At 42.2% G+C, this 26,080-nt stretch overlaps 2 protein-coding genes and 2 pseudogenes across 2 annotated transcripts; 2 read left to right on the top strand and 2 right to left on the bottom strand.

Annotated features, from left to right (window-relative positions):
• Positions 1-10,982: 10,982 nt before the first annotated feature.
• LOC133053529 (histone H3.1-like) lies at positions 10,983-11,393 on the bottom strand. Its single transcript, XM_061138105.1, has one exon. It carries the CDS (start codon positions 11,391-11,393, stop codon positions 10,983-10,985), a length of 411 nt encoding a protein of 136 aa, XP_060994088.1.
• A 95-nt stretch (positions 11,394-11,488) lies between these two features.
• On the bottom strand, positions 11,489-19,479 carry LOC133053527 (histone H2A type 1-H-like). The gene is made up of 2 exons (XM_061138104.1): positions 19,114-19,479; positions 11,489-11,785 (listed from the first exon to the last, which is right to left on the bottom strand). Exons 1-2 carry the CDS (start codon positions 19,477-19,479, stop codon positions 11,489-11,491), a joined length of 663 nt encoding a protein of 220 aa, XP_060994087.1.
• A 311-nt stretch (positions 19,480-19,790) lies between these two features.
• LOC133053648 (histone H2B type 3-B-like) lies at positions 19,791-20,169 on the top strand (annotated as a pseudogene).
• A 670-nt stretch (positions 20,170-20,839) lies between these two features.
• LOC133053526 (protein SAAL1-like) lies at positions 20,840-23,484 on the top strand (annotated as a pseudogene).
• The last annotated feature ends 2,596 nt before the right edge of the window (positions 23,485-26,080 follow it).

Genomic DNA, 26,080 nt, shown 5'->3' with positions numbered 1-26,080 from the left:
GTTTTCATTCCAATCCCAAAAAACAGCAATGACAAAGAATGTTCAAATTACTGCACAATTGCACTCATTTTACATGCTGACAAGATAATGCTCAAAACCCTTCATGTTAGATTTCAACATAAATTCCAGATGTACAAGTTTGATTTAGAAAAGGCAGAGGAGCCAGAGATCAGATTAGCAACATCTGTTGGATCATAGAAAAAGCAAGGGAATTCCAGAAAGACATCTACTTCTGCTTCACTGACGATGCTAAAGCCTTTGACTCTCTGGATGACGACAAACTGTGGAAAATTCTTAGAGAGATGGGGATACCAGACCACCTTACCCGCCTTCTGAGAAACCTGTATGCAGGTCAAGAAGCAACACTTGGAACTGGACATGGAACAACAAACTGGTTCCAAATTGGGAAAGGAGTACGTCAAGACTGTATATTGTCACACTGCTTATTTCACTTCTATGTAGAGTACATCATTCAAAATGCCAGGCGGGATGAAGCACAAGCTGGAATCAAGATGGCCAGGAGAAATATCAATAACCTCAAACATACAGATGATACCACACTAATGGCAGAGAACAAAGAGGAACTAAAGAGCCCCTTGATGAAAGTGAAAGGGGAGAGTGAAAAAACTGACTTAAAATTCAGCATTCAGTAAACTAAGGTCATGGTATCTGGTCCTACCACTTCAGGGCAAATAGATGGGGGAAAACAGAAACAATGACAGATTTTACTTTCTTGGGCTCAAATCACTGTGAATGGTGACTGCAGCCACAAAAGTAAAATACACTTGCTCTTTGGAAGAAAAGCTATGACTAACCTAGACAGCATACTAAAAAGCAGAATCACCACTTTGCCAACAAAATCTGTCTAGTCAAATCTATGTTTTTCCCAGTAGTCATGTATGGATGTAATAGTTGGACCATAAAGAAGGCTGAGCACTTTAGAATTGATGCTTTCTAACTGTTGTGCTAAAGACTCTTGAGAGTCCCTTGGACACCAAGGAGATCAAACCAAGTCAATCCTAAAGGAAATCAACACTGAATATTCATTGGAAAGACTGATGCTGAAGCTTCAGTCCTTTTGGCCAGCTGATACAAAGAGGTGACTCACTGGAAAAGACCCAGATGCTGGGAAAGATTGAGGGCAGGAGGAGAAGGGGAAGATACAGGATGAGATAGTTGGATGGCATCATCAACTCAATGGACATGAGTTTGAGACAGTGAAAGATAGGGAAGCCTGGCATGCTGCAGTCCATGGGGTGGCAAAGCGTTGGACACCACTGAACAACTGAACAACAGCATCATACTGGACTGGGTTACCATTTCCTCTTTCAGAGAATCTTCCTGACCCAGGGTTCAAACCTGCATCTCCTGCATTGGGAGGCAGATTCTTTATCTACTGAGCCATTGGGGATGCCATTCTTACACTAACAATGAAAGACCAGAAGGAAAAATTAAGGAAAAAATTCCAATTACCACTGCAACCAGATGAATAAAATTCCTGGGAATAAACCTACCTTAAGAGGCAAAAGGTCTGTACTCAGAAAACTATAAAATACTGATGAAATACATCAGAGATGACACAAATACATGGAGACATAGTCCATGTTCTTGGAATGAAAGAATCAATATTGTGAAAATGACCATACTACCCAAAGCAATCTACATATTCAGTGCAATCTCTATCAAATTATCAGTGGCATTTTCCAGATAATTAGAACAACAAAAAAAAAAACTCTGTACAACTTATATGGAAACACAAAAGACCCTGAATAGAAAAAGCAATCTTGAGAAAGAAAAACTGGGCTAGAGGAATCAGGCTCCCAGACTTCAGACTATAAAACAAAGCTACAGTAATCAAGACAGTAGGATATGGGCACAAAAATAAAAATATAAATCAATGGAACAGGATAGGAAGCCTGGAGATAAACCCACACACCTGTGTCACCTAATCTATGCATCTATGCACTGTTGTCACCTAGCTAGACCTATGATTGTTACACAAGAATATACAATGGAGAAAAGACAGCCTCTTCAATAAGTGGTGCTGGGGAAACTAGACAGCTACATGTAAATGAAATTAGAACACTTCCTTCTACCATACATGAAAATAAACTCAGAATGGATTAAAGACATAAATATAAGGCCAGACACTCTAAAACTTTTAGAGGAAAACATAGGACATTCTTTGACATAAATTACAGCAATATCTTTTTTGACCCACTTCCTAGAGTAATGAAAATAATCAATTGTGATCTAATTAACGGAAGCTTTTACATAGCAAAGGAAACCACGAAAAAGATGAAAAGACAACTCTCAAATGGGAGAAAAAATTGCAAATGAAGCAACTGACAAAGGATTAATCGCCAAAACATACAAGCAGCTCATGCATTTCAGTATCGGGGGTGGGGGGGAAAGAATTTTAAAATGGGGAGGAAGAACTAAACAAACATTTCTCCAAAGACGACGTAGATGGATAACAAACACATGAAAAAGATGCTCAACATCTCTCATTGTTAGAGAAATGCAAATCAAAACTCTACGAGGGGCTTCCCTGGTGGCTCAGTGGCAAAGAATCTGCCTGCCAGTGCATGAGGCGCGAGTTCAATCCCTCTTCCAGGAGGATCCCACATGCAACTAAGCCTCTGCAACACATTAGTGAGCCTGTGCTCTATATCCTGGGAGCTGCAACTACTGAAGCCCACGTACCCTTAAGCCTGTGCTCTGCAGCAACAGAAAAGTGAAATGAGAAGCAGCTAGAGAGTAGCCCCCTCTGGCCACAAATTAGAGAAAAGCCTGTGCAGCCATGAAGAACCTATGCAGCCAAAATAAACAAACAAATTTATAAAAATTTACTTGAGGAAGCGATACCAAAAATCAGGTTGATTATCTTCTTTGCAACTGATGATGGAGAAGCTCTATACAGTTGGCAAAAACAAGACCGGGAGATTACTGTGGCTCACATCATCAGCTTCTTATTGCAAAGATGAGGCTTAAATTGAAGAAAGTAGGGGAACTACTAGGCCATTCAGGTATGACCTAAATAAAATCCCTTGTGATTATATCTGGTAGAGTGCCTGAAGAAATATGGAGGTTCATAACACTGTACAGTAGGCATTGACCAAAAAACCATCCCAAAGAAAAAGAAGGTGAAATGCTTGTCTCAGCAGGCTTTACAAATAACTGAGAAAAGAAGAAAAGTGAAAGACAAAGGAGAAAGGGAAAGATAGACCCCACTCAATACAGAATTCCAGAGAACAGCAAGGAGAGATAAGAAAGTCTTCTTAAGTAAACAATGCAAAGAAATAGAGAAAAACAATAGAATGGGAAAGACCAGAAATCTCTTCAAGAAAATTGGAGATATTAAGGGACTATTTCAAGCAAGGATAAACATAATAAACGACAGAAATTTTAAGGACCTAACAGAAGCAGGAAATATCAAGAGGTGGTGAGAATACACAGAGCTATGTATAAAAAGTCTTAATAACCACGATGGTGGGGTCACTCATGTAGAGCCAGACATCCTGGAATGTGAAGTCAAGTGGGCCTTAGGAAGAATTACTATGAACAAAGCTAGTGAAGGTGATGGAATTCCAGCTAAGCTATTTAAAATCCTAAAAGATAAGATGCTGTTAAACTGCTACACACAATATGTCAGCAAATTTCGAAAACTCAGCAGTGGCCACAGGACTGGAAAAGGTTAGTTTTCATTCCAATCCCAAAGATGGGCAACGCCAAAGAATGTTCAAACTACCATGAAATTGTGCTCATTTCCCATGCTAGCAAGGTTATGCTCAAAATCCTTTAACCTAAGGTTCAGCAGTACTTGAACCAAGAAGTTCCAGACGTGCAAGCGGGGTTTTGAAGAGGGAGAGGAACCAGAGATAAAACTGCCAGTATTTATTGGATCATAGAGAAAGCAATGGAATTCCAGAAAATCATCAACTTCTCCTTCATTGACTATGCTAAATCCTTCCACTGTGTAGATCACAAGGAAAAAAAAAAAAAAAATTCTTAATAAGATGGGAATACCAGACCATCTTTCTTGTCTTACTTCTTGAGAAGCCTGTATGTAGACAAAGCAGCAGCATGGAACATGCTGGACATGGAACAACTGACTGGTTCAAAATTGGGAAAGGATTATAATAAGGCTGTATATTGTCACCCTGCTTATTTAACTTATATGCAGAGTACATTATGCAAAATGCTGTCCTAGATGAATCACAAGCTGGAATCAGAATTGCTGGGAGAAATATCAACCACCTCAGATATGCACATGAGACCATTCTGATGGCAGAAAGTGAAGAGAAACTAAAGAACCTCTTGATGAGAGTGAAAGAAGAAATAGCTGGCTTAAACCTCAGCATTCAAAACCAAAGATCATAGCATCTTGTCCCGTCACTTTGTGGAAAACAGAAGGGGAAAAATTGCAAACAGTGACAGACTTTCTTTTCTTGGGCTCCAAAATCACCACAAATGGTGACTGTTGCCATGAAATTAAAAAGACCCTTGCTCCTTGGAAGGAAAGCCATGACAAACCTAGACAGTGTATTAGAAAGCAGAGACATCACTCTGTTGACAAAGGTCTGTATAGTCAAAGCTATGGTTTTACTAGTAGTCATGTATGGATTTGAGAGTTGGACCATAAGGCAGGCTAAGGGCTGAAGAATTGATACTTTCAAGTTATGGTCCTGGAGAAGACTCTTGAGAGTCCCTTAGACAGCAAAGGAGATGAAACCGGTCAATCCTAAAGGAAATCAATCCTGAATATTCATTGGAAGGCCTGATGCTGAAGCTCCAACACTTGGGCCACCTGACTGAAGAGCTGACTCATTAGAAAAGACCCCGATGCTGTGAAAGATTGAAGGCAAAAGGAGAAGAGGGTGGCAGAGGATGAGACGGTTGGATAGCATCACTGATTCAATTGAAATGAATTTGAGTAAACTCTAGGAGAGAGTGAAGGACAGGGAAGCCTGGCATGCTGCTGTCCATACCCTTGTAAAGGGGTATGTCCCTTGTAAAGGGACAGACACGACTTAGTGATTGAACAACAACATCATAAGGTATCAACTCACATGGTGAGAATCGCATAAGCAAAAAAAAATCTATAAACAATAAATGCTGGAGAGACTGTAGAGAGAAGGGAACCCTCTTATACTGTTGGGATACAGCTACTGTGGAGAATAGTCTGGAGGTTCCGTAAGAAACTAAAAAAATACTACCACATTTATGCAGAGAAAATCAGAATTCAGAAAAATGTGTGCAACCCAAATGTTCATTGCAGCACTGTTTACAGTAGCCAGCACATGACAGTAACATAAACATCCATCAAAAGAGTAATGGATAAAGAAGATGTAATACATATATACAGTGGAATAGTACTCAGCTATACTCCAACAGGTTCAGGTGTGCATGTAGTCAGAGTGGACTCTTAGCATCATCACTGTCCTCTTTTCTAACAAGGTCCTCTAGGCAATGGCCGCCAAGGCTTGCTGTACTAAAGTTAATATGCAGTTGAGTCCTTTATTTTCTGTTCAGTTCAGTTCTGTCGCTCAGTCATGTCCAACTCTTTGCGACCCCATGGACTGCAGCATGCCAGTCTACGCTCATCAAGAAGAGGCTTCCCAGGCCAGTAACAACGATGATCAATATGAAGGCCAATATGTATGTCAGTAACAATAGTTAAATACAAATTTTGGGTACAACTCTGCACTGGGTGATTTAAGAGAAAATAAAACAAAGATCTTCATGCCTGCACACTCTGGATAAAGTGAACATATAGTTTAAGATAAAGTTTAAGGATAAAGTTTAGGATAACATTCAAGATGTAATGACTTCATATGTTGCTTCTTGACCTGCATACAGATTTCTCAGGAGGCAGGTAAGGTGGTCTTGTAGTCCCATCTCTTTAAGAATTTTCCACAGTTTGTTGTGATCTGCACAGTCAAATACTTTGGCATAATCAGTAAAGCAGTAGTAGATGTATTTCTGGAACTCTCTTGCTTTTTCGATGACCCAGCAGATGTTGGCAATTTAATCTCTGTTTCCTCTGCCTTTTCTAAATCCAGCTTGAACATCTGGAACTTCATGGCTCCTGTACTGCTAAAGCCTGGCTTGGGGAATTTTGAGCATTACTTTGCCAGCATTGAGGTGAGTGCAATTACGTGGTAGTTTTAACTTTTTGGCATTGCCTTTGTGATTGGAATGAAAACTGACCCTTTCCAGTCCTGTGGCCATTGCTGAGTTTTCCAAATTTGCTGGCATATTGAGTGCAGCACTTTCACAGCATCATCTTTTAGGATTTGAAATAGCGCATCACCTCCACTAGCTTTGGTTGATGTTTCCTAAGGCCCACTTGACTTTGCATTTCAGGGTGTCTGGGTCTAGGTTAGTGATCACATCATCGTGGTTATCTGGGTCATGAAGATCTTTTTTGTATAGTTCTTCTGTGTATTCTTGCCACCTCTCTTCTTAATATCTTCTTCTGTTAGGTTTATCCATACCATTTCTGTCCTTTATTGAGCCCATCTTTGCATGAAATGTTCCCTTGGTATCTCTAATTTTCTTGAAGAGATCTCTAGTCTTTCCCATTCTATTGTTTTCCTCTATTTCTTTGCATTGATCACTGAGGAAGACTTTCTCTCTCCCTGTTATTCTTTGGAACTCTGCATTCAGATGGGCATAGCTTTCCTTTTCTCCTTTGTCTTTAGCTTCTCTTCTTTTCTCAGCTATTTGTAAGGCCTCCTCACACAACCATTTTACCTTGTTGCATTTCTTTTTCTTGAGGATGGTCTTGATCACTGCCTTTTGTACAATGTCATGAACCTCCATCCGTAGTTCATCAGGCACACTATCGGATCCAGTTCCTTGAATCTATTTGTCACTTTTACTGCATAATTGTAAGGGATATTATTTAGGTTATACCTGAATGGTCTAGTGATTTCTCCTACTTTCTTCAATGTATGTGAATTTTGCAATAAGGAGTTCATGATCTGAGCCACAGTCAGCTCCCAGGTCTTGTTTTTGCTGACTGTATAGAGCTTCTCCATCTTTGCCTGCAAAGAATACACTCAATCTGATTTCAGTACTGACCATCTGGTGATGTCTCTTGTGTTGTTGGAAGAGGGTGTTTGGTATGACCAGGGCATTCTCTTAGCAAAACTCTCAGCCTTTGCCCTGCTTCATTTTGTACTCCAAGGCCAAATTTGCCTGTTACTCCAGGTATTTCTTGACTTCCTACTTTTGCATTCCAGTCCCCTATAATGAAAAGGACCAAAAATAGAGAAAATGACATCTTTTTTGGATGTTAGTTCAAGAAGGTCTTCTAGGTCTTCTTCATAGAACCAGTCAACTTCAGCTTCTTCAGCATTAGTGGTTGGAGCATAGAATTGGATTACTGTGACACTGAATGGTTTGCCTTGGAAGTGAACTGAGATCATTCATTTTTAAGACTGCACCCAACAACCGCATTTTGAACTCTTTTGTTGACTATGAGGGCTACTCCATTTCTTCTAAGGGATTCTTGCCCACAGTAGTAGATACGATGTCATTGGAATTAAATTCGCCCATTCCAGTCCATTTTATTTTGTGGATTCCTAAAATGTCGATATTCACTCTTGCCATCTCCTGTTTGACCACTTTCAATTTACCTTGATCCGTGGACCTAATATTCCAGGCTCCTATGAAGTATTGTTCTTCACAGCATCGGACTTTACTTCCATCACCCGTCACATCCAGAACTGAGCGTTGTTTTCACTTAGGCTCCATGTCTTCATTGTTTCTGGAGTTATTCCTCCACTCTTCTCCAGTAGCATATTGGGCACCTAGTGACCTGGGGCATTCATCTGTCAGTGTCCTATCTTTTTGCCTTTTCATACTGTTCATGGGGTTCTCAAGGTAAGAATGCTGAAGTGGTTTGCCATTCCCTTCCCTCACGGACCATGTTTTGTTAGAACTCTCCACCATGACCCGCCCGTCTTGGGTGGCCCTATGTGGCTTGGCTCATAATTTCATTGAGTTAGACAAGGCTGTGGTCCATGTGATCAGTTTGAGTAGTTTTCTGTGATTGTAGTTTTCATTCAGTCTGCCCTCTGATAGATAAGAAGTTTATGGAAGCTTCCTAATGGCAGAAACTGACACGGGGGGGAAACTGGGTCTTGTTCTGATGGGCGGGGCCATGTTCAGTAAGTCTAGTCCAACTTTGTTGATGGGTGGGGCTGTATTCCCTCCCTGTTGTTTGACCTGAGAGCAAACTTGGTCTGTTGTTTGACCTGAGAGCAAACTTGGTAGGGGTAATGAAGATAACGGTGATCTCCTTCAAATGTCTTGGGCACACACTGTTGTACTCAGTGTCCCTGACCCTGCAGCAGGCCATTGTAAACCTGTACCTCCACCAGACTCCTGGACACTGACAGGCAAGTCTGGGTCAGTCTCTTGTGGGGTGTATTTTCTGCAGTTGTGAATTATTAGAGTAAACCAATTTAGTCATGATATGCCACCCTAAGGGCAGGATTCTATTTCGTAGAATTCTTGGTTGCAAACCCCGACTTAAACTGGTTTAAAATCATGGCACATTTATATCCTTACCAGGGCTCTGATCAGGCAGGTCCTTATGAACAATGACATCATAATATTAGAGCATCACCAAATAATATTAGAGTATCACTGCTCTTTACTGAAAAGACAATAAGCAGGCCTGGTTGGTGGAAAGGAAAATTTGCTTTATTTCAGATGCCGGTCACTAGGGTTGGGGGAGGGCAGATATCGTGGAAACTAGTGAGGCAGAAGCTTTTTTTTAGACAAAAGTGGAGGACAGCGACATATAGAAACAGCAGTCAGTTCCGACAGTTATCTTTAAATTGGTCACCGGTCGTCTGCCAAACGTCATCTTGGTAATTTCAGGTACAGTTACTCTTCAGATCCAGGGTCCATTTGTTCCCATTTCTTTGAGGCCAGCTCTTGGAATGGTGGCAGCTTATGTCATGGGTACAGTCTGGTCATCATGTAATTAATTTTTCACCCTAGCATTTTAGTATCTATAAGACAGCTCATAGGATATGGCTCAGAATATTACCTATACCCTTGAGAAAGAACTAGAGTTCCTTGACTATACTTACTGACTACATTGTCATTATTTGGTCTCCTTGTTTTCCTTTGTTTCCACAGTTCCCACTCCTCAAATTACACTTACTTGACTACAGTTTTCCACAGACAAAAGACAAGTAAATGACATGGGGTGGGGGTGGGGGCGGGCAAGTACCACAGGGTGCTGCTGTTTCAATAATCCCTAGCACCAGCCTGGAATTATTGGTCACAGCTTTTACTGTCGTGAAATTAAAAAAATCAGAATAAAACAGGCACCAAAATAGCAGAGTTGGGAGATGAAAAACAACGAAAGCTGATGCTAACTTGCAATACATATCTCCTTTTAAATAACCCTAAGTCTGCAACCTTCCTTTTCTGTGCTTTGTGAAGTATTTATCTTGCAAGCAATAGATTTAATTCATAGAAAGCAGCAAACCCAGACTGGATCTGCATGTCACCTGGTGACCTGGAATGAAGCAGACATATCTGGAATTGAAGCTTTTCCGATACACACAGACCAGGCCTGTTCGAAGTTTATCACCAAGCCTTTGGTGGTGACATACTGCAGATTATGTCCACAAGGAATGAACTGTGATTAGAGGTTTGAAACTTTCAAGGCCATCTCCAGGAAGGAGACAGCAGCTGGAGATTGCATTCAATCACCAATGACTCAATCAACCGTGCCTGTGTAATGAGGCTTCCATGACAACCCCTGTAGGACTGGAGTTTCCAGGTTGGTTAGCAAGAACTCATACACATGCCTGGAGGGTGGTGCACCATAACTCCATGGGAGCACAAGATCCTGCATTTGGGACCCAAGTACCCATCTCTTGTCTATTTATAGCCTTTAATTTTTTTATAATTAAGCCAGAAATCTAGTAAGTAAAAAAAAAAATCAACATTGGTTATTTCTCTTAGCTACATACAGGCTTCATCATTTCAACCATACACATGCCAAAAGTGTAGCCCAAACAAGTATAGTAGGGAATGGATTTTATCCCCTTTGCACGAAGAGAAAATCTAGCAAGCTTTTAATCAACTTAATAAAGAGCCTCAGTGGAGAAACTTTGAATCACCACCAATGGAAGAGAAAATTATTTTCCCCCTAAAATCCACGCTCCCATCATCTCCACAGAGCTCCACTACTGCAAGTATGGTTAACCACCCTGTGTTTCAACAAGCTCACTCAATGGGGATGGAAAACTCATTACCACGTGCTGCCACCAAGTTACCAGCTGTTCCTCATTCGTGTCCGACTCTTTGCAACCCCATGATCTGCAGAAGGCCAGGCTTCCCTGTCCTCAACTCCCGGAGCTCACTCAAACTCATATTCATTAATTCTATGACATCATCCCCCCAGCTCATTCTCTGTTGTCCCCTTCTCCTGCCATCAATCTTTCCCAGTTACCAAGGTCTTTGCTCAGCTATTAGTTCTCCGCATCAGGTGTATTGGCTAATTAACTTCCGTAGAAAAGCTTTCTTCTTGAAAGGGGAATACTTGGTACTACCCATGATTTCACTGAGGCTTCCCTGATGGCTCAGACAGTCAAGAGGCTGCCTGCACTGCAGGAGACCTCGGTTCAATCCCAGTGTCACCAAGAGCCCTTGGAGAAGGGACTAGCAACCTGGTCCAGTACACTTGCTTGGAGAACTCCAGGGACGGAGGAGCCTAGCTTGGCAGAGCAGGACACAACTGAGTGACTAATACGCACGCTCGCGCGTGCGCACACGCACACACCCCCACCCACACACCGGAAAAAGCCATGTGGATGCTTATAATCAGTCAGGCCTCTTAACTCAAGAGGACCTAACTCGTCTGTGTGCAGCACTCTTTTTGAGCAGCTAGTGGCTCTGAAAAGAGCCTTTGGGGTCAAAATTATCAATGACGTGCACAAAAGAATCTAGGCACGCTCTCCACGAATTCGCCGTGCCAGCTGAATATCCTTAGGCATGATGGTGACACGCTTAGCATGGATGGCACATAGATTGGTGTCTTCAAAGAGACTGACTAGATACGACTCACAAGCCTCCTGCAGTGCCATCACAGCGCAACTCTGGAAGCGCAGATCGGTTTTTAAATCCTGCGCAATCTCCCGCACCAGGCGCTGAAACGGCAACTTCTCAATCAGAAGTTCGGTAGACTTCTGGTAGCGGCGGATCTCGCGCAGTGCTGCGGTTCCAGGCCGATAGCGATGTGGCTTCTTCACGCCACCGGTGGCTGGGGCACTCTGGCCAGCAACTTTGGTAGCTAGCTGCTTACGATGTGCCTTGCCACCAGTGGACTTGCGGGCAGTTTGCTCCGTTCGGGCCATGTCGCTGTCGCGTCCACCACCTAGACGAAAGCAGCTGTTGGAGCCTTCCCCGTCCCCCTCCGACCGAGGTGCCAGGCCGCGAAGCCTGACCTCCTTTATAGAGGGTGTAGCCTTCCCATTGGCCAATTGCTGGGGGGGCGTGAGGGCAGGCTAGGCTCTGATTGGTCCACGGAGGCATACAACATGGGCGCCTGCCCCTTATTTTCGGCATGCCAGGGCTTGGCCTCACAGGCTGGCGTCTTGGAGCTCGCAGGGTTGCTCGGAGACCAAGTGGGTCTGAGTTGGATCAGGGTGGGCATCAGGTCTGGGTTCAGGTGGGCGTCATTGCGTGTGATGCATCTCCGTGTACCGCTCCCTTGTTTTTCTTCAGCATTCTCTTCCTCCCCTATGGGCTGAGGGAAGAAAGTTCTAGAAGCTTACACTCTGCATTTGGCCTGTAGGTAGTGACAATTTGAATTTTCTTGATGGTTAAAGGAATTCCCTCAATCGTTGTGCCCTGCAGTGAACCATCTTCGCCAAATGACACTGATGACACTCAAGATGGGGGTGGGGAGGTGGGGAGGTGGGGGCGGGGGGTGGGGGAGGGGTGGGGAGTGGGCGAAGCAGAAAGAACAGGAAGTAGAGGACCTAAGGGAGGACCTCTGGCAGGAAACTGCCCCCCCCCCCCCCCACAAAGATATACCCTCTTCCCTGATTGGCTTTGGGCAGATGCTATTTGCATTCCTTTCCCTGATTGGTGGCAGGTAGAAGCCCTATTTTGCATAAAGCTGAAAACAAAAGGAGGAGTCAGCACGGATCTAAAGGAAAAACCAAGCAGGATCTGGACCTTTCCAGGGTTGGTCCTCCCGCCTGTCTTGACAGTGTATTATCTGTTATATTTTTAATAAAGTTTTGTTTGCCTGAGCTCTTAGTGGGCCATAACTAGCATGCTATTTCAAACTGTCGCTATACCAGAGGAAAGCTGAGATAATCCTAAGTGCTTGAGCTGTAGTTAATTTGGTGTTTCAAATCTCTTATGTTGGGAACCTGCTGAGAGAAATAAACCAGCCTGACAGTTCTGAACAAGATGCTTATCTGCTCAGCTTTGTTTCAGTATCCTATCTCTGAGCCCTAACCTGGGAACTGGCTGGGCTCAAGAGTGAAGCCTTCCCTGACCTACCGTCCCATCAACTGCCCTGGCATTCCACGTTCTCATACTGGATTCTTCCTAGTCTTGCTCACTTCTCAGTATAAAAAGATCCTTCACTGCCTAAACCTGTGAGAGGCTTATAGACCTTAAGGACATAGCTGAAGGATTGTTTTAAACTAGACACTTGAAAAACAGCTGATGCGAGAGCATTCTGATGTCACCTTACTGAAAATGGGAGTTAAAAGTCCCGCGTGAAAAATGCCTGCCCTATGCAAGAAAGTCTTGTCATCGAGGACGAAATATTAAGACCAAAGAGGATTCTGCAGAAACTGACCTTATTAAGATAATTCCTGCCTTCTTGTAGCCTCCCAGGTATAATTTAGTCATTTTCCCATAATTGCCTTTGTTCCATCTAACACAAAAGCATTTCGGTTTTGTCTGTGGGTATTCATTTCCTTATGAGGGCTCCTGAGTCATGGTGGAACTTTCATGCTTTTCTCTTATTAATTCATCTTCTGTTAACAGAGCCCCAGCTAAGAAGTAAGATGGGTAGAAGAAAGAATTTTCCTTTGCTATTGCAATAGCCCTTTCCCCTCCCTTGCAATAATCTTTTCAAATGAAAATCTCTGCTTACTATATCTGGATTTTTTTTTTTTTTTTTTTTTTCATTTGACAGTGATTGTTGCACAGAGTCCTGCCACCCTCAAGTCAGGAGTGGTTGGCTCGGAGAGAGGCAGAAGGACCAGAGGGACCATCCTAAGCAAGCCCTGGTGTGCATGATGTGGGTCTGACTAGGGACAGACTCTTCATCTGACTCTTCATCTGATTAACACACTGGTTAATCTCCTCAAAGCCATCACTCATTTGGAATAGGCAGTGTCAGAATCTCTGCATGTTCCCAGGGTTAAAGGGAATGATGACGGATGGGTGGATGATGGTAGTTTGGTAAAGCTCAGACTATTTAAAAATATTTTTAATGCATAAAGTGGAATGCCTCAGAATGTTTTTCAATGTGTAAAATTTTTTAAAAATACAAAGAATCAATTATATTGAAGTTAGCAAAATGCAAACTATCAAAATATAAATTTGTCACATCATTATAAGTGTGTATTTTTATCAATGATTAAACAGCTTCTACTTGGGGGAGACTTACAACTACTGTCATTTCAAAGTAGTTATGAACATTAAAGATATTTAGAAATCTCTTGTCACGGCTGTACCATGATATGATTCCATACGCTACCCTCTATTTAGCATACCAATTTTATAGTGATTTTCCTAGAGTTTGAAATGCAGGTTTATAGCCAATCTCAGTCCACTTTCAAATGACACTATTTCACTTCATGGGCTAGTGCAGGTAACTTATAAATAGGAATAACAGAATATTACCATTTCCTCCCTTCCATCTCTAACATTGCTGTCATTATCACCCAATCTATTGTGGCCATTATTATTTGAACAGTTATCAGTTATTAAGAATAGATAAATAATTTTTTTGAGCTGTGTCAAATATGATATATATCAAAGAGTATACTGTCAAAGTTTTCCTCTGAGAGCTTTATAGTTTCTGGCCTTACATTTGAATCTTTAATCCATCTTGAGTTTATTTTTGTGTATAGTGTTAGAAAGTGTTCTATTTTCATTGTTTTACATGTAGCTGCCCAGTTTTCCCAGCACCACTTATTGAAGAGGCTGTCTTTTCTCCATTGTACATTCTTGCCTCCTTTGTCAAAGATAAGATGCCCATAGGTGCTTGGGTTTATCTCTGGGCTTTCTATCTTGTTCCATTGCTCTGCATCTTTAGTTTTGCAGCAATACCATACTGTCTTAATGACTGTAGCTTTGTAGTATAATCTGAAGTCAGGAAGGTTGATTCCTCCAGCTCCATTCTTCTTTTTCAGGACTGCTTTGTCTATTTGGGGTCTTTGATTTTCTCCTTCACTTCTGATGAATTGTTTTGTTGGATACTAATTTCTAGGTTAGTGATTTTTTTTTTTAATATAATAATTTGTATATATGTCATGCCACACTTTCTTTCATGATTTCTGATGAGAAGTCTTAACTTTATCTGTAGTTAGTGTTGCCCCATCCCCACACCACCGCCCACAACCCCCCCCCCCCCCCACCCTGCCCTGGTTCTTTCAAGGTGTTTTCATCTTTGATTTTCTGTAATAGAATGTAATGTGCCTCAGCGTAGATTTCTTTTTTTACTGGTGGTCTCTGAACCCCCTGGATCTGTGGTTTAGTCTCCATCATTTTGGAAAATTCTCAACCATTATTCAAATAGTTCTTCTACTCTCTCTTCTCTTTCTGCTATTCTAATTACAGGTATGCTACAGCTTTTGTAATTATCCCAGTCCTAGAATATTCTATTTTCTATTCATTGTTATTATTCCTTTTTCATTTTGGATTTCAGTTGGGAGATTTCTATTGACATTTCTTCAAGCTCATGGATTCTTTTCGAGACTGTAGAAAGTTGGCTAATGAGCCCATCAAAGGCAGTCTTCATTTGTTACAGTGTTTTCAATTTCTCACATTCCCTTTTGATACTTTCTTAGCATTTGCCCTCTACTTTATCCATTAGAGCCCTTAACATCTTAGTGACAGTTTAAAAATTCTGGTCTGAAAGATAATTCCAACACTTGTGTCCTATCCGAGTCTGGTTCTATGCTTATTTAAATCAATTTGGACTGTTGGGTTTTGTTTTTTTGTTTTTGTATTTTTTTTGCTGGGAAAGACTGAAAGACTAGCAAATCTCTTCAAGAAAATGAGAGATACCAAGGGAACATTTCATGCCAAGATGGGCACAATAAAGGAGAGAAATGGTATGGACCTAAGAGAATCAGAAGATACTAAGAAAAGGTGGCAAGAATACACAAAAAGTGAAAGTGAAGTCATTCAGTTGGGTCCGCCTCTTTGCAACCCCATGGACTGTAGCCTATCAGGCTTCTCCATCCACAGAATTTTCCAGGCAAGTGTACTTACTTGAGTGGGTTGCCATTTCCTTCTCCAGGGGATATTCTTGACCCAGGGATTGAACCTGGGTCTCCTGCATTGCAGGGAGACACTTTGCCATCTGAGCCACCAGGGAAGCCCAGAATACAAAGAACTATACAAAAAAGATCTTCATGACCCAGGTAACCACGATGATGTGAATCCCTCACCTTTAGCCAGACATCATGGAGTGCAAAGTCAAGTGGGCCTTAGGAAACATCACTGACAAAGCTAGTGGAGGTGATGGAATTTGGCCCAAACTGCTGACCCACATGCTCTCTAGGACATTTGGGGGCAGATCGGATACCCTGCAGGAGTGACCTGGAAGGACATGACCCAGAGGGCTGCATGTGGCTGGGAGTGAGCTGAGGACAGGGCAGCAGGAAGCAGAGGGGTCCTGGAGACCCATGGGCAGCACTGACAGGAGGGCCTGTTGGGTCCAAAGTTGAGAGAGGAGAGAAGCACCAAGACCTGGTGTCCCTGGAGACCTCTGCAGGAGGCAGTAGAACCCAGCTGACCAGGAACTGGGAGGGAGGGAAACAGGCAGAGAAAGGGATGCAGTTTTAAGCTTTTGCTGGGCATGCATTGGAGAAAATCAAAGCTTCATGAGGCTCTGTGAGCAACGCATAGAAATAACACCCTAGCTGGAGGTAGGGAAACTGTGGAGGGGGAGGCTTGGGCAGATTCTGGTGACCAGGGATGGGGCAGCCATGTAACAGGACGATGTAGGAGAACGGCTCAGCTCAGCCCAGATCTGATGGCACTAGGAACTGGGTGACCCAGTACTTCAAGTGCTAATTCCAAGTTCCTCTGCTCTCCCTAGTCTAGGGGAGCTCAGAAACTTTAGGGAGAGGGGAGGAATCCATTTGCTGTTTCACTTGGAAGATTCTTTAATTTGTTGGTGAATGTATGGACACTGATACTGCCGGGAGGAAAGACTAGCTGTGCAGCAGAGGCGGGTACAGGCCACACCTAGACAGGTGACATCTCACCTATTAGACTTGGGCCAGGCTAAGCTGAGAGTTCCAGAAACTAGGAACACTTTATCTGCAGTGAGCATGGATGCTTCTGAGGCCACCCAGACTGCATTCTTCTTCTGGGATCTCCCTCCCACTTCATCTTTCTTAATAAAGTGCCCACCCCTATTAGGGATATGGGGAGAATAACCAAGATAATTCTGGTGAAGAGAATGCATGATATGTGTCAGTTGGCTGGGAAGAGGGCTTGAAACTCGGAGGCGGGCAGAAGGAAAACGCTGTGGCTACCCAAAGGACTCCATGCCCCTCTCCCCACGTGGTCTCTGAGGGATTCTACTGTGCAGGCAGGCCAGCCCACACTCCACCTACTGGATGAAAGTGATGGAGACACAAACTCCTCTTCTTTTTAGTGCATACCCTTCTATTAAGGTCACGTGTCTTTTTAAATCAAGGTGAAGTTCACATAAACATAAACCATTCTAAAGTGAGCGAGTCAGTGACATATAGGCATTCACAATCACCTCTTTCCATCTCTGAAATATTTTCATTACCCCAAAAATGAACAATACTCCATATTCCTCTAATACCCAACAACTAACTAGCAACAACTAATCTACTGCCCTTATGAATCTGTCTGTTCTGTATGCTATCATATAAATGGGATCACACAATATGTGACTTTTAGTGTCCAGCTTTTTTAACTTAGCACAACATTTTTCAAGTTCATCCATGGACATGTCATTCCTTTTTATGACTGAATAGTATTCCACTGTATGGATAGACCACATTTTGTCTATCCATTCATCCCTTATGGACATTTGGGCTGTTTCTATCTTTGGGATGCTGCTGTGAATGTGAGAGGGGTGTCTAGGTAGCCGAGTCCTTGTATGTATCTGGGGGATAGAATGGCTAGGCCATACGCTGTTTTCTTCTTTAAGCATGAGTCTGATGAGCTTTCTCTACCCAAGGCAGGCAGCTCTGCATATTGCATGTTTCTAAACCTGATAACGCTGACAGATGATCAGACCAGAGCTCCCCAACAGAACTTTCTGTAATAATGGAGACCTTCTATATCTGTTCTGTCCAGGGTGGTAGCCACTAGCCATGTGTGGCTAGGATGACTGAGAAACTGCACCTTTGTATTTACTTTTCATTAGCTGAAAATTAATCAGAGCATGTGGCTGTATAAACTCGGGCTGCCTCTTGGAGCATCTCGCACCTCATGCTTCCCTGTTAACACTCCACTTGAGGAACTGAAAATCTGGAGCACAGTCATGACACTTGGAAGACCTGTGCTCTCCCTGTTCCTGAGAAATCGTTCTTCCTTAAATAACACTGAAGGGAGTGAAGACGTAAAATGACCTACATGGACAGCAACACAAAAATAAAAGTTCAAAGTAGAATTGAAGGCTGTCACAGAAAACACAATGTACAGATCTCAAGAAGACTCTATAATCTCCTGCATAATCCTTGCAGTTTGTTTCATTGAAATGGGTCCCATTAGGCAATGTTGACTGCTACTATCTACCTACATTGCAGAGGAGTTGGGTGTTGTTTCTATCCACACTGATAGTTCTTATCAATTTTTGGTGCAAACAGTTGCATGTTGCTAGGATCTTTTCTAAAGACTAGCAAATATGTGGTTAGTTCCAGATAGTGTCTAGGGAACTCCGGTTTGAGTACATCTAATTTTGTAAGATAAATATTTATAACATTCCTAACTTGTTTCAGTGGCCTGTATTTATTATAATGAAACAAAAAAAATTAATGGAACCAGTAAGGATGACAGCAAGAGTAACATTTACTAAACTCATACTGTGCTAGAGATTTTTAAACATGGGGATTACTATGGATTTACTCATTTAATCCCTCAATCCCATGAAGTAAGTGCTATTAAAATCTTCACTTCTCAGTAGACTTTGCAGAAGTACATCCAGGACACTCCACCCCTTATTTATAACAGCATGTGGAATACATGAACAATCATCTTTTGAAATATCCACATAGATATTACTTAATCTGGTCCTAACACTGTTCATTTTAGATTTACTGAATTCACAGAAATAATTTTGTCAAATTCAGTGTACTGATTATTTTGACTCTGGCTATTAGTTTAAGGGGCTCTCTTATTAATGTTTAACCAACCCAAATATAGTAATTTAAACTCACTTAAATAATTAATCTACAATGAGTTTGCCTTTAAAAATGTGCACCTGTTTTCAAAATGTAAACTGATACATTTCAAATGCTGAAAATGCATCTAACAAGACATACCCTTCCCAAGACCTTAGAATTCGCAATACAATAGACAATTCTGATCTCACGTTCTCTAAAAATCTAACTCACGCATTTATACCTTTTAAGATGGAAATCACGCTTATCTATCACAACCTCAAATGACAGATTTTCTTTTAAGATTAAACACTTTCGATACCAGTTCAATCTATGCATTTCTCCTGGGATAAGAAAACAGTCCGTACTTGGCGTCTGAATGTCGCAGTAATGACTTTCCGGAGTCAAAAGTAGCTTGTCACCGATAATAACAAATTCGTAAGGATGAGTGGGATTAAAACTCCATGACGTTGGGGGTGAGATTCAAGAGAAAATGTCAGACGATTACCTGCAGCAAATGAACACACAGCCCCCTGTGGATGTTGGGCAGGACACCGCCCTGCGCGATGGTCACGCGGCCCAGCAGCTTGTTGAGCTCTTCGTCGTTACCGATGGCTAACTGCAGATGGCGTGGGATAATACGCGTTTTCTTGTTGTCGCGCGCCACGTTGCCCACCAGCTGTAGGATCTCAGCTGTCAGGTACTCCAACACTGCTGCCAGATGAACAGGCGCGCCAGCACCCACACGCTCGGAATAGTTACCTTTGCGGAGCAGCCGATGCACTCGGCCCACAGGAAACTGCAAGCCTGCGCGCGAGGAGCGCGACTTCGCTTTCGCGCGCGCTTTACCGCCCTGCTTGCCTCGGCCGGACATCTGCCAGTCATGCACGATGACCAGACAAAGGCAACAAACAGAACACCAACAAACCTACTGTAATCAGAGAGTCCTTATATATGGTCTTAAGCTAGTGCAGCCGGCGCCGCCGGATTGGGTAGTGATGGTGACCACAGAAAAGGAAGTCACCATTTCCCCCTAATTTGCATCTGCCTTTTCCAGTGATGACGTTGCGCATTGCTTGATCCTATCAGAAGTCAGAAATTCTAGATCCCTCATTTGAATACAGGACGTATAAGTTAAGTTGCTCTGTAAAGAGGCTTCTTTTTTATTTGGAAAGATCCGCCGTCATGCCTGATCCGTCCAAATCAGCTCCCGCACCCAAGAAGGGCTCCAAGAAAGCTGTTACTAAAGCACAGAAGGATGGTAAAAAGCGTAAGCGCAGCAGCAAAGAGAGTTATTATAGCTACGTGTATAAGGTGTAGAAGCAAGTGCACCCGGACACTGGTTATCTCTTCCAAGGCTATGGGCATCATGAACTCGTTCGTGAAGACATCTTCGAGCGCATCGCTAGCGAGCCCTCCCGTTTGGTGCACTACAACAAGCGTTCTACCATCACGTCCCGGGAGGTGCAGACGGCTGTGCGCCTGCTGTTGCCCGGCGAGTTGGCCAAATACGCTGTTTCCGAAGGTACCAAAGCCAGTCACTGAATATACCAGCTCTAAATGAGGTGCATCTCGGTGCCCGGAAACCCAAAGGCTCTTTTCAGAGCCACTCACAAGATTGAGAAAGGGTGTCGAACACGTGAAGGGTTTGTTATGTTAAAGCATCCCTTGTCTACTTCGTGGCGGCTCCGAGGTTACTAGGGGCTACTAGGAGCGCGCGCGGATTCCTCCCCCACCCCCTGCCCCATAGACGTGTGCGCGCGTGTGTATGTGAGCAGAATGCGAAAGTGTACCTGTATTTCACCAGAGGTCGGGGGTGGGCTGGCGAGGAAAAATAACAGTGCGGGAAACAATGAAAAGGCTGCGTGTCCACCACTGCTTCCACTCAAAGCTAGCGACGCGTCACTAAACAAAATAGGAACCTTGAGTTCAAGCGCCTTTAGGGTCTGGAGAGTGCCATTTCCGACGCTTGCGGGCATGGTACGATTTTGTGTGCGCATGATGTTCGCCTGTGGGTGGGTGGCACGGGTCGTCATCACCCCCACACCCGCATCTCCCGCTTCCGCAGAGGGACTGTATGCCATTCGAATACCTCCGTGTTTATTAATGAGGGTGTTGTACAGCTTTGGCGCTGGCGCCTGGCGGTGCATCTCCGCCCAGACCAGATATCTTTATCCTAAGGCAATGAACATTTATGGGAGGATGTTTGCATGTCTGGATTCTTCAAAGGCGGAATGTTTGAAACCGAAAGGAAAATGGAAGCATGGTGGGACACAGCTCTCTGTGCTCGAGAACTGGATGTAGTAAGCCCACACCGGCTGCAGGTACCTAGGGCGGGACTGGGGAGAGGAGGGCAATTTAAGAGAAAATTAACCTTTTTCTCAGCAAATGTAAACTTCCACTTCAGCCCCATTATTCTCAGTGATGCACTGGTGATGCAGAATTTTCCCTTTGAGTTCATGGCATTCATTTGGAAAATGTCATCTTGGTTCAGAGAAAGTGCTTTAGCGTGAAGAGTTCACTCTGAGGAAGATATCACCTACCTTTTTTGCCTGTTTTTTCTTATTTGTAAGAAGGGGATTCCGAAGAATCACTTTCTCGAGCTGTTTTGAGAATTAGATGTGTTGAAAGGTCGTGCCATCTCGGGGAAGGAACTGACTGTTCAATTAAAGGCTAACAACCAGGCTTTTGCAAATCATGTCCAAAGGAAGAAGGCTGCATGCTTGATTCGGTTGGTAGGGCTGGGCTGGGGGGAAAACATGCCCACCGCCACCGTGTCCTCAACCACAGCGGCTGGACAAATGCCCGCCTCATTCTTTTTTCTACATTGGCCCACTGTAAAAGAATTTCTAAAACTCCACACATTTTAAAGTTGGCGTCCAAAATACTTTATGGCTGGTTAGTAGTTGCAAGAATGCAAATCCCAAGACAGGACGTTTTACAAAACAAAATGGCCTCACATCAGTTTTTTGTAAAGGTTTCTATTGAAATAGCTATTCAATACCACAATCAGTTTATAGAATACACTATTAAATTATTCGTTAACACAGAGCTAGTTTAGGTAATTCTTTTTTCACCTCAAACTCATTTTCAGTCAACTTCAGATTCAGCATTTCATCCTAATGTAAGATATGTCTATTTAATGTTGTTTCAGCTATCTTCTTTATACACAAAAATGGAAATTGAGATTAAAAAACTTGTTGGTGAGCAGAAATGTTTAAAAATCATCTGCACAACACACAATTGTTTAAATATAAAAAAGTTTTGACAGGTATATATAAAACTGAAAATAGAACTTTAGTGAAAACTGCCTCAGTTAAAGATCTGGATAGTTGGGTCGGCCTCCCATACCCTCCTTTCCTTTCTGCCTGAGTGAGTTTGTGCACTCCTGGGCACATAGTATTGTTATAGTTAACAGTGATAGCTGTACTATCATGCTACTATCAGGCGAACATCATGCGCACACAAAATTGTACCATGCCCGCAAGCGTCGGAAATGGCACTCTCCAGACCCTAAAGGCGCTTGAACTCAAGGTTCCTATTTTGTTTAGTGACGCGTCGCTAGCTTTGAGTGGAAGCAGTGGTGGACACGCAGCCTTTTCATTGTTTCCCGCACTGTTATTTTTCCCCGCCAGCCCATCCCCATTGTAGCTCCTCCAATCCTCTGAGGAGCAGCAGATGGAGCTTGATGAAGAAATGGAGAATGAAATTTGCAGAGTATGGGATATGTCAATGGATGAGAATGTGGCTTTGTTTCTCCAAGAATTTAATGCTCCTGACATATGTATGGGAGTATTGGCCAAATCCAAATGTCCTCGATTAAGAGAAATATGTGTGGGAATTTTAGGTAATATGGCCCATTTCCAGGAGATATGTGTGTCCATCAGCAGTGATAAAAATCTTGACCAAGTATTCAGACCCTCCTACTCTGCTGGTAACAAGCAGGTTGTTCCTTACTTGCCTTTCCCAGACAGAAGTGGCCGGTGTCTGGGTTGAAAGAATCTGAGAAAATCCAGCTATTTATGCTAGCATTTGCTTCATCATGTCAAGTTCAACAAATGACTTGATGGTAAAGGTTGTGGACAAGCTGTTTGATCTGGATGAGAAGCTAATGTTGGAATGGATTAGAAGTGGGGCTGTTCAGGCTCTGCACCAACCCCAGGAAGATTCTCAACAGCAGCCAGTGTTTCGAATTGTGCCCTGTGTACTTGAAGCTGCCAAACAAGTAAGTACACTCTGAAAATCCAGAAGGGCTCGATGTTTACACGCATGTCTTACAGCTGCTCACCACAGTAGATGGCAATTGTACAGTGCCTTGACACTGGGAAAGACACTTGGAATATACTTTTTGACCAGTGTGCCATGAATTCTGCCAGTCTGATGATCCACCCATCATACTGCAAGAACAAAAAAACAGTGCTGGCCTCTTGTTTTTTCAGTGTTGTCTGTCATCTATGCTTTACAGACTGAACAGGAGTACCTAAAGACAGGAAAAGTGGATCTTCCTCTAAGTGACAGCCTGATTTGTGTCTTACAAAATATGGAACATTGTCAGAAGGACGCAGAGAACTCAACAGAGCCTAACACAGAAGAAACTAAAGGTCTGATTTAACCCAAGATGGTTTCCACTTGAAAATCTTGAAGGATATTTCCTGTAAATTTCTTTCTAGTATTTTCCAAGTATTAACAAAGGAGAAAGGTAACTCAGAGATTAAAGGAGGGCAAGTTAAGCAAACAGAAGTGTTCCTGTGCATTTGAGACTCTTCTTCCTTTCTGTAGCCCTGTGGTGGAAGATTTTCTTAAAATCCTCCGTGAAGCTGATAAGACCATTGCTGGTAACCTGGAGGAAAAGTTCCCAAGTTTGAAGTTTCAGACTTAAAAAATATTAGAATCCCTCTGCCCAAGAAATGGACTTGCTGACTGTTGAAACTAACAAATAGGAAATACTAGACCATAATTGTTTGGTATTAGAGTCATGCTCTTTTCCAACCTTATCTCATTTTTGTTTGGCATTGGAATAGTCTCACTGCCATCAAACATCATCTCCCTCCCCTGTTTTTTTTTTTTTTTTGGTATTGGTTGTGCAGTATTTGTCTTCTTCAGATAAAATTATCATCGAGGTCTTTTTAAGAATATTTGAGGGGTTGCTGAAGACTTTCTTCAGAACTATTTTTTCTTCATAACTCTTAACTGGATTTTTACTCCGAATTTTATATTCATATCTACTACAAGTGCATTCAGCTGCACTAGTAGAAAACCCTACTAGAGTAGCTTAATCTGTTAGCTTGTATATATTTTATGCAATAAGAAGTCCAGAGGTGGGCAGTCCAGCCCTGAGAAGGTGGCTCAGGGACACTGACTCCTTTTACTTCTGTGTGGTCTGCCAGGTAGACCTTTGTGTTCATTTTTATTGTCTTTTGGTTAAAGGGACTATAATCTCTGGTCCTTCCACATCCAGGGAAGAAGAAAGAGAAAGAGGCCAAGGGGCTTTCTCTTAGCAAGTCTTTTACTTTTTATTTGGAAAGGACAGCCCTCCCTGGCCAGAACCATGTCTTATGTCTGTCCCTAACTGCAGGTATTTGAAATCAAGTACTTTTTTTCTTTCTGGCCTCTACAGGAGAGAAAGGCAAGAGAGAAAGCAGATACGAGTGGCTTTTGAGTACACCCAGTTCATGCTGTTTGCCACAATATGCAAACCTTTCTGTCCATTTTAAATGTATTGATGCCATGTTGGTTGTTAGTAGCAATCAAAAGTAATTACCAGTTTAGTTTTATTACAGTCCAGGTTTTTTCCCAATGTTTTACATGTGAAAATGGAAATGCTAACATTCTGATGAAAGAACATTAACAAAATTCTCTGGTTTAATTTCAGAAAATGATTTGCTTGAGTGAATTCAGATTTTTAAAATTAACATTGAGGAAGCTTCATAACATCTGGTTGTTCACAAACTGCTATACGTGATTTTCCTCTCACACTCTTATCATTCAATATAGTGCTTCCTAATGAAATGTATTCAGAGGATCAACCAGGTACACTTACAGGAAGTAGCCAGTTTGTATTATTTCAGTTGCTGAAAGTGGACTTTTAGTAGATTTTCAGAAAATATCAGTTACGAATGAAAAAGCCAGGTTTTTAAGCCTCTCTTCTGGTATAGTCTCTTCTCAGTATATTGCAGAGTCTTTTATGCTTTAAAGCATTGGTCTTGCCTCACATTTTGTATTCTTTCCATGAGTGACTTTTGCTGATAAAATACAGGGCTGCCCTGTGCTGTTCATAAGAAATATGTACTTTCCAGTTTTGGGGTAGTTTTAGTGTTGAAAGTGCCCTTCCAAAAAGAATTGAACTATAAAATTAAAATCTTATGGGTTACAGTCTTAAAAAAAAAAACACAAAATCTACAAAATTCAGTTCTCTACTTTGAAATAGGGGCCTGTTGACTGGGTCCAAGCCCTCAGCCTCCTACCAAATTAGATTTGGAGTCAATATCTTAATGAAAACTTACAGTCATATGAAACTAGTTTCACAGATCCACATGATTCTTTACTTTAATGAGCTTAAACCACAGGTAGGTCTAACAAAATGAAAATTGTCTAAAGCAGAAACTGTGATAGAAATTGCTAGCAGTGGCAACAGCACTGTTAGTATCAAAAGTAAAATGAACATTTTACAATAATTTGCAAAGATAGTTCTAGAAAAAATACAACTTTCTGTGAATAATGCAAAACACCAATTAATTTCTTAGTACTTTTTATACTAGCACAGGGAATTAGCTTGAAATTAAGAAGGCTGCCCCTATTTGCTGAATAGTCCAGTGGAGGCTGCACACACAGCCCCAGGTGCAGAATGGACCTGACTTCGCCCTCTCCTAGGAAGAGAATCTGTTAAGGAAGAGGCAAGGCATATGGAATCTCTGCTACAGAGATTCTATGATTAAGAAAATTGAGAAAAAATGTATACAGAAACTATGTTTATCATATTGTTACAACAAAGAAATAGTCTCTTACACTAAGTTGAAAGTTAAACTAGACCAGTTAACCAAATACTTGAGAATACACAGAGGTGAGGAAAACTGGGACTCAGCACAATGGACTCATTCTCCAGAGAATAATGACAATTTCAAAATCTCTGAAATAACAAAGGTAAATGCTTAAATTAAGGATCTGAAAGGAACTGGAGGAATTTTGCAGGTACACAATCTGAAAGGCATCCATGTGACTCCCTTTTTCATCTCAGAAATTTGACGTCAGTTTTGTTAATTATTACGGAGTAAGTACTTTGGAGGCGGAAGAGCTGCCTCTTTAGTAAGAAATTACAAATGCAAAATAGAATTTACCGTGAAAGAGGTTAAATATTGATTAAAGGGTCGCAGTCAGTGGAAATGACGTGTGTGATGTCCCTGAGGGAGGGATCAGATGACCATTGTCCCCCTGAGGGAACACAGCTGTGAATCCAAATCTCACATAGCATTTTGGCT

This window comes from Dama dama, chromosome Y, assembly GCF_033118175.1.
Source record: "Dama dama isolate Ldn47 chromosome Y, ASM3311817v1, whole genome shotgun sequence".
In the NCBI taxonomy this organism is placed as follows: Eukaryota; Metazoa; Chordata; class Mammalia; order Artiodactyla; family Cervidae; genus Dama; species Dama dama.
Note: the sequence above shows the minus strand (reverse complement) of the source record. Positions and strands in the feature narration are given on the sequence as shown.

What these genes read in the sequence shown, in the direction of transcription:
- LOC133053529 (XM_061138105.1), bottom strand. Translation starts at nt 11,393, where the DNA reads ATGGCCCGAACGGAGCAAACTGCCCGCAAGTCCACTGGTGGCAAGGCA.
- LOC133053527 (XM_061138104.1), bottom strand. Translation starts at nt 19,479, where the DNA reads ATGTCCGGCCGAGGCAAGCAGGGCGGTAAAGCGCGCGCGAAAGCGAAG. An exon ending in TGTGTGTTCATTTGCTGCAG is followed by an intron (nt 11,786 to 19,113) that starts GTAATCGTCTGA and finishes TTCTTCCCTCAG; the next exon opens with CCCATAGGGGAGGAAGAGAA.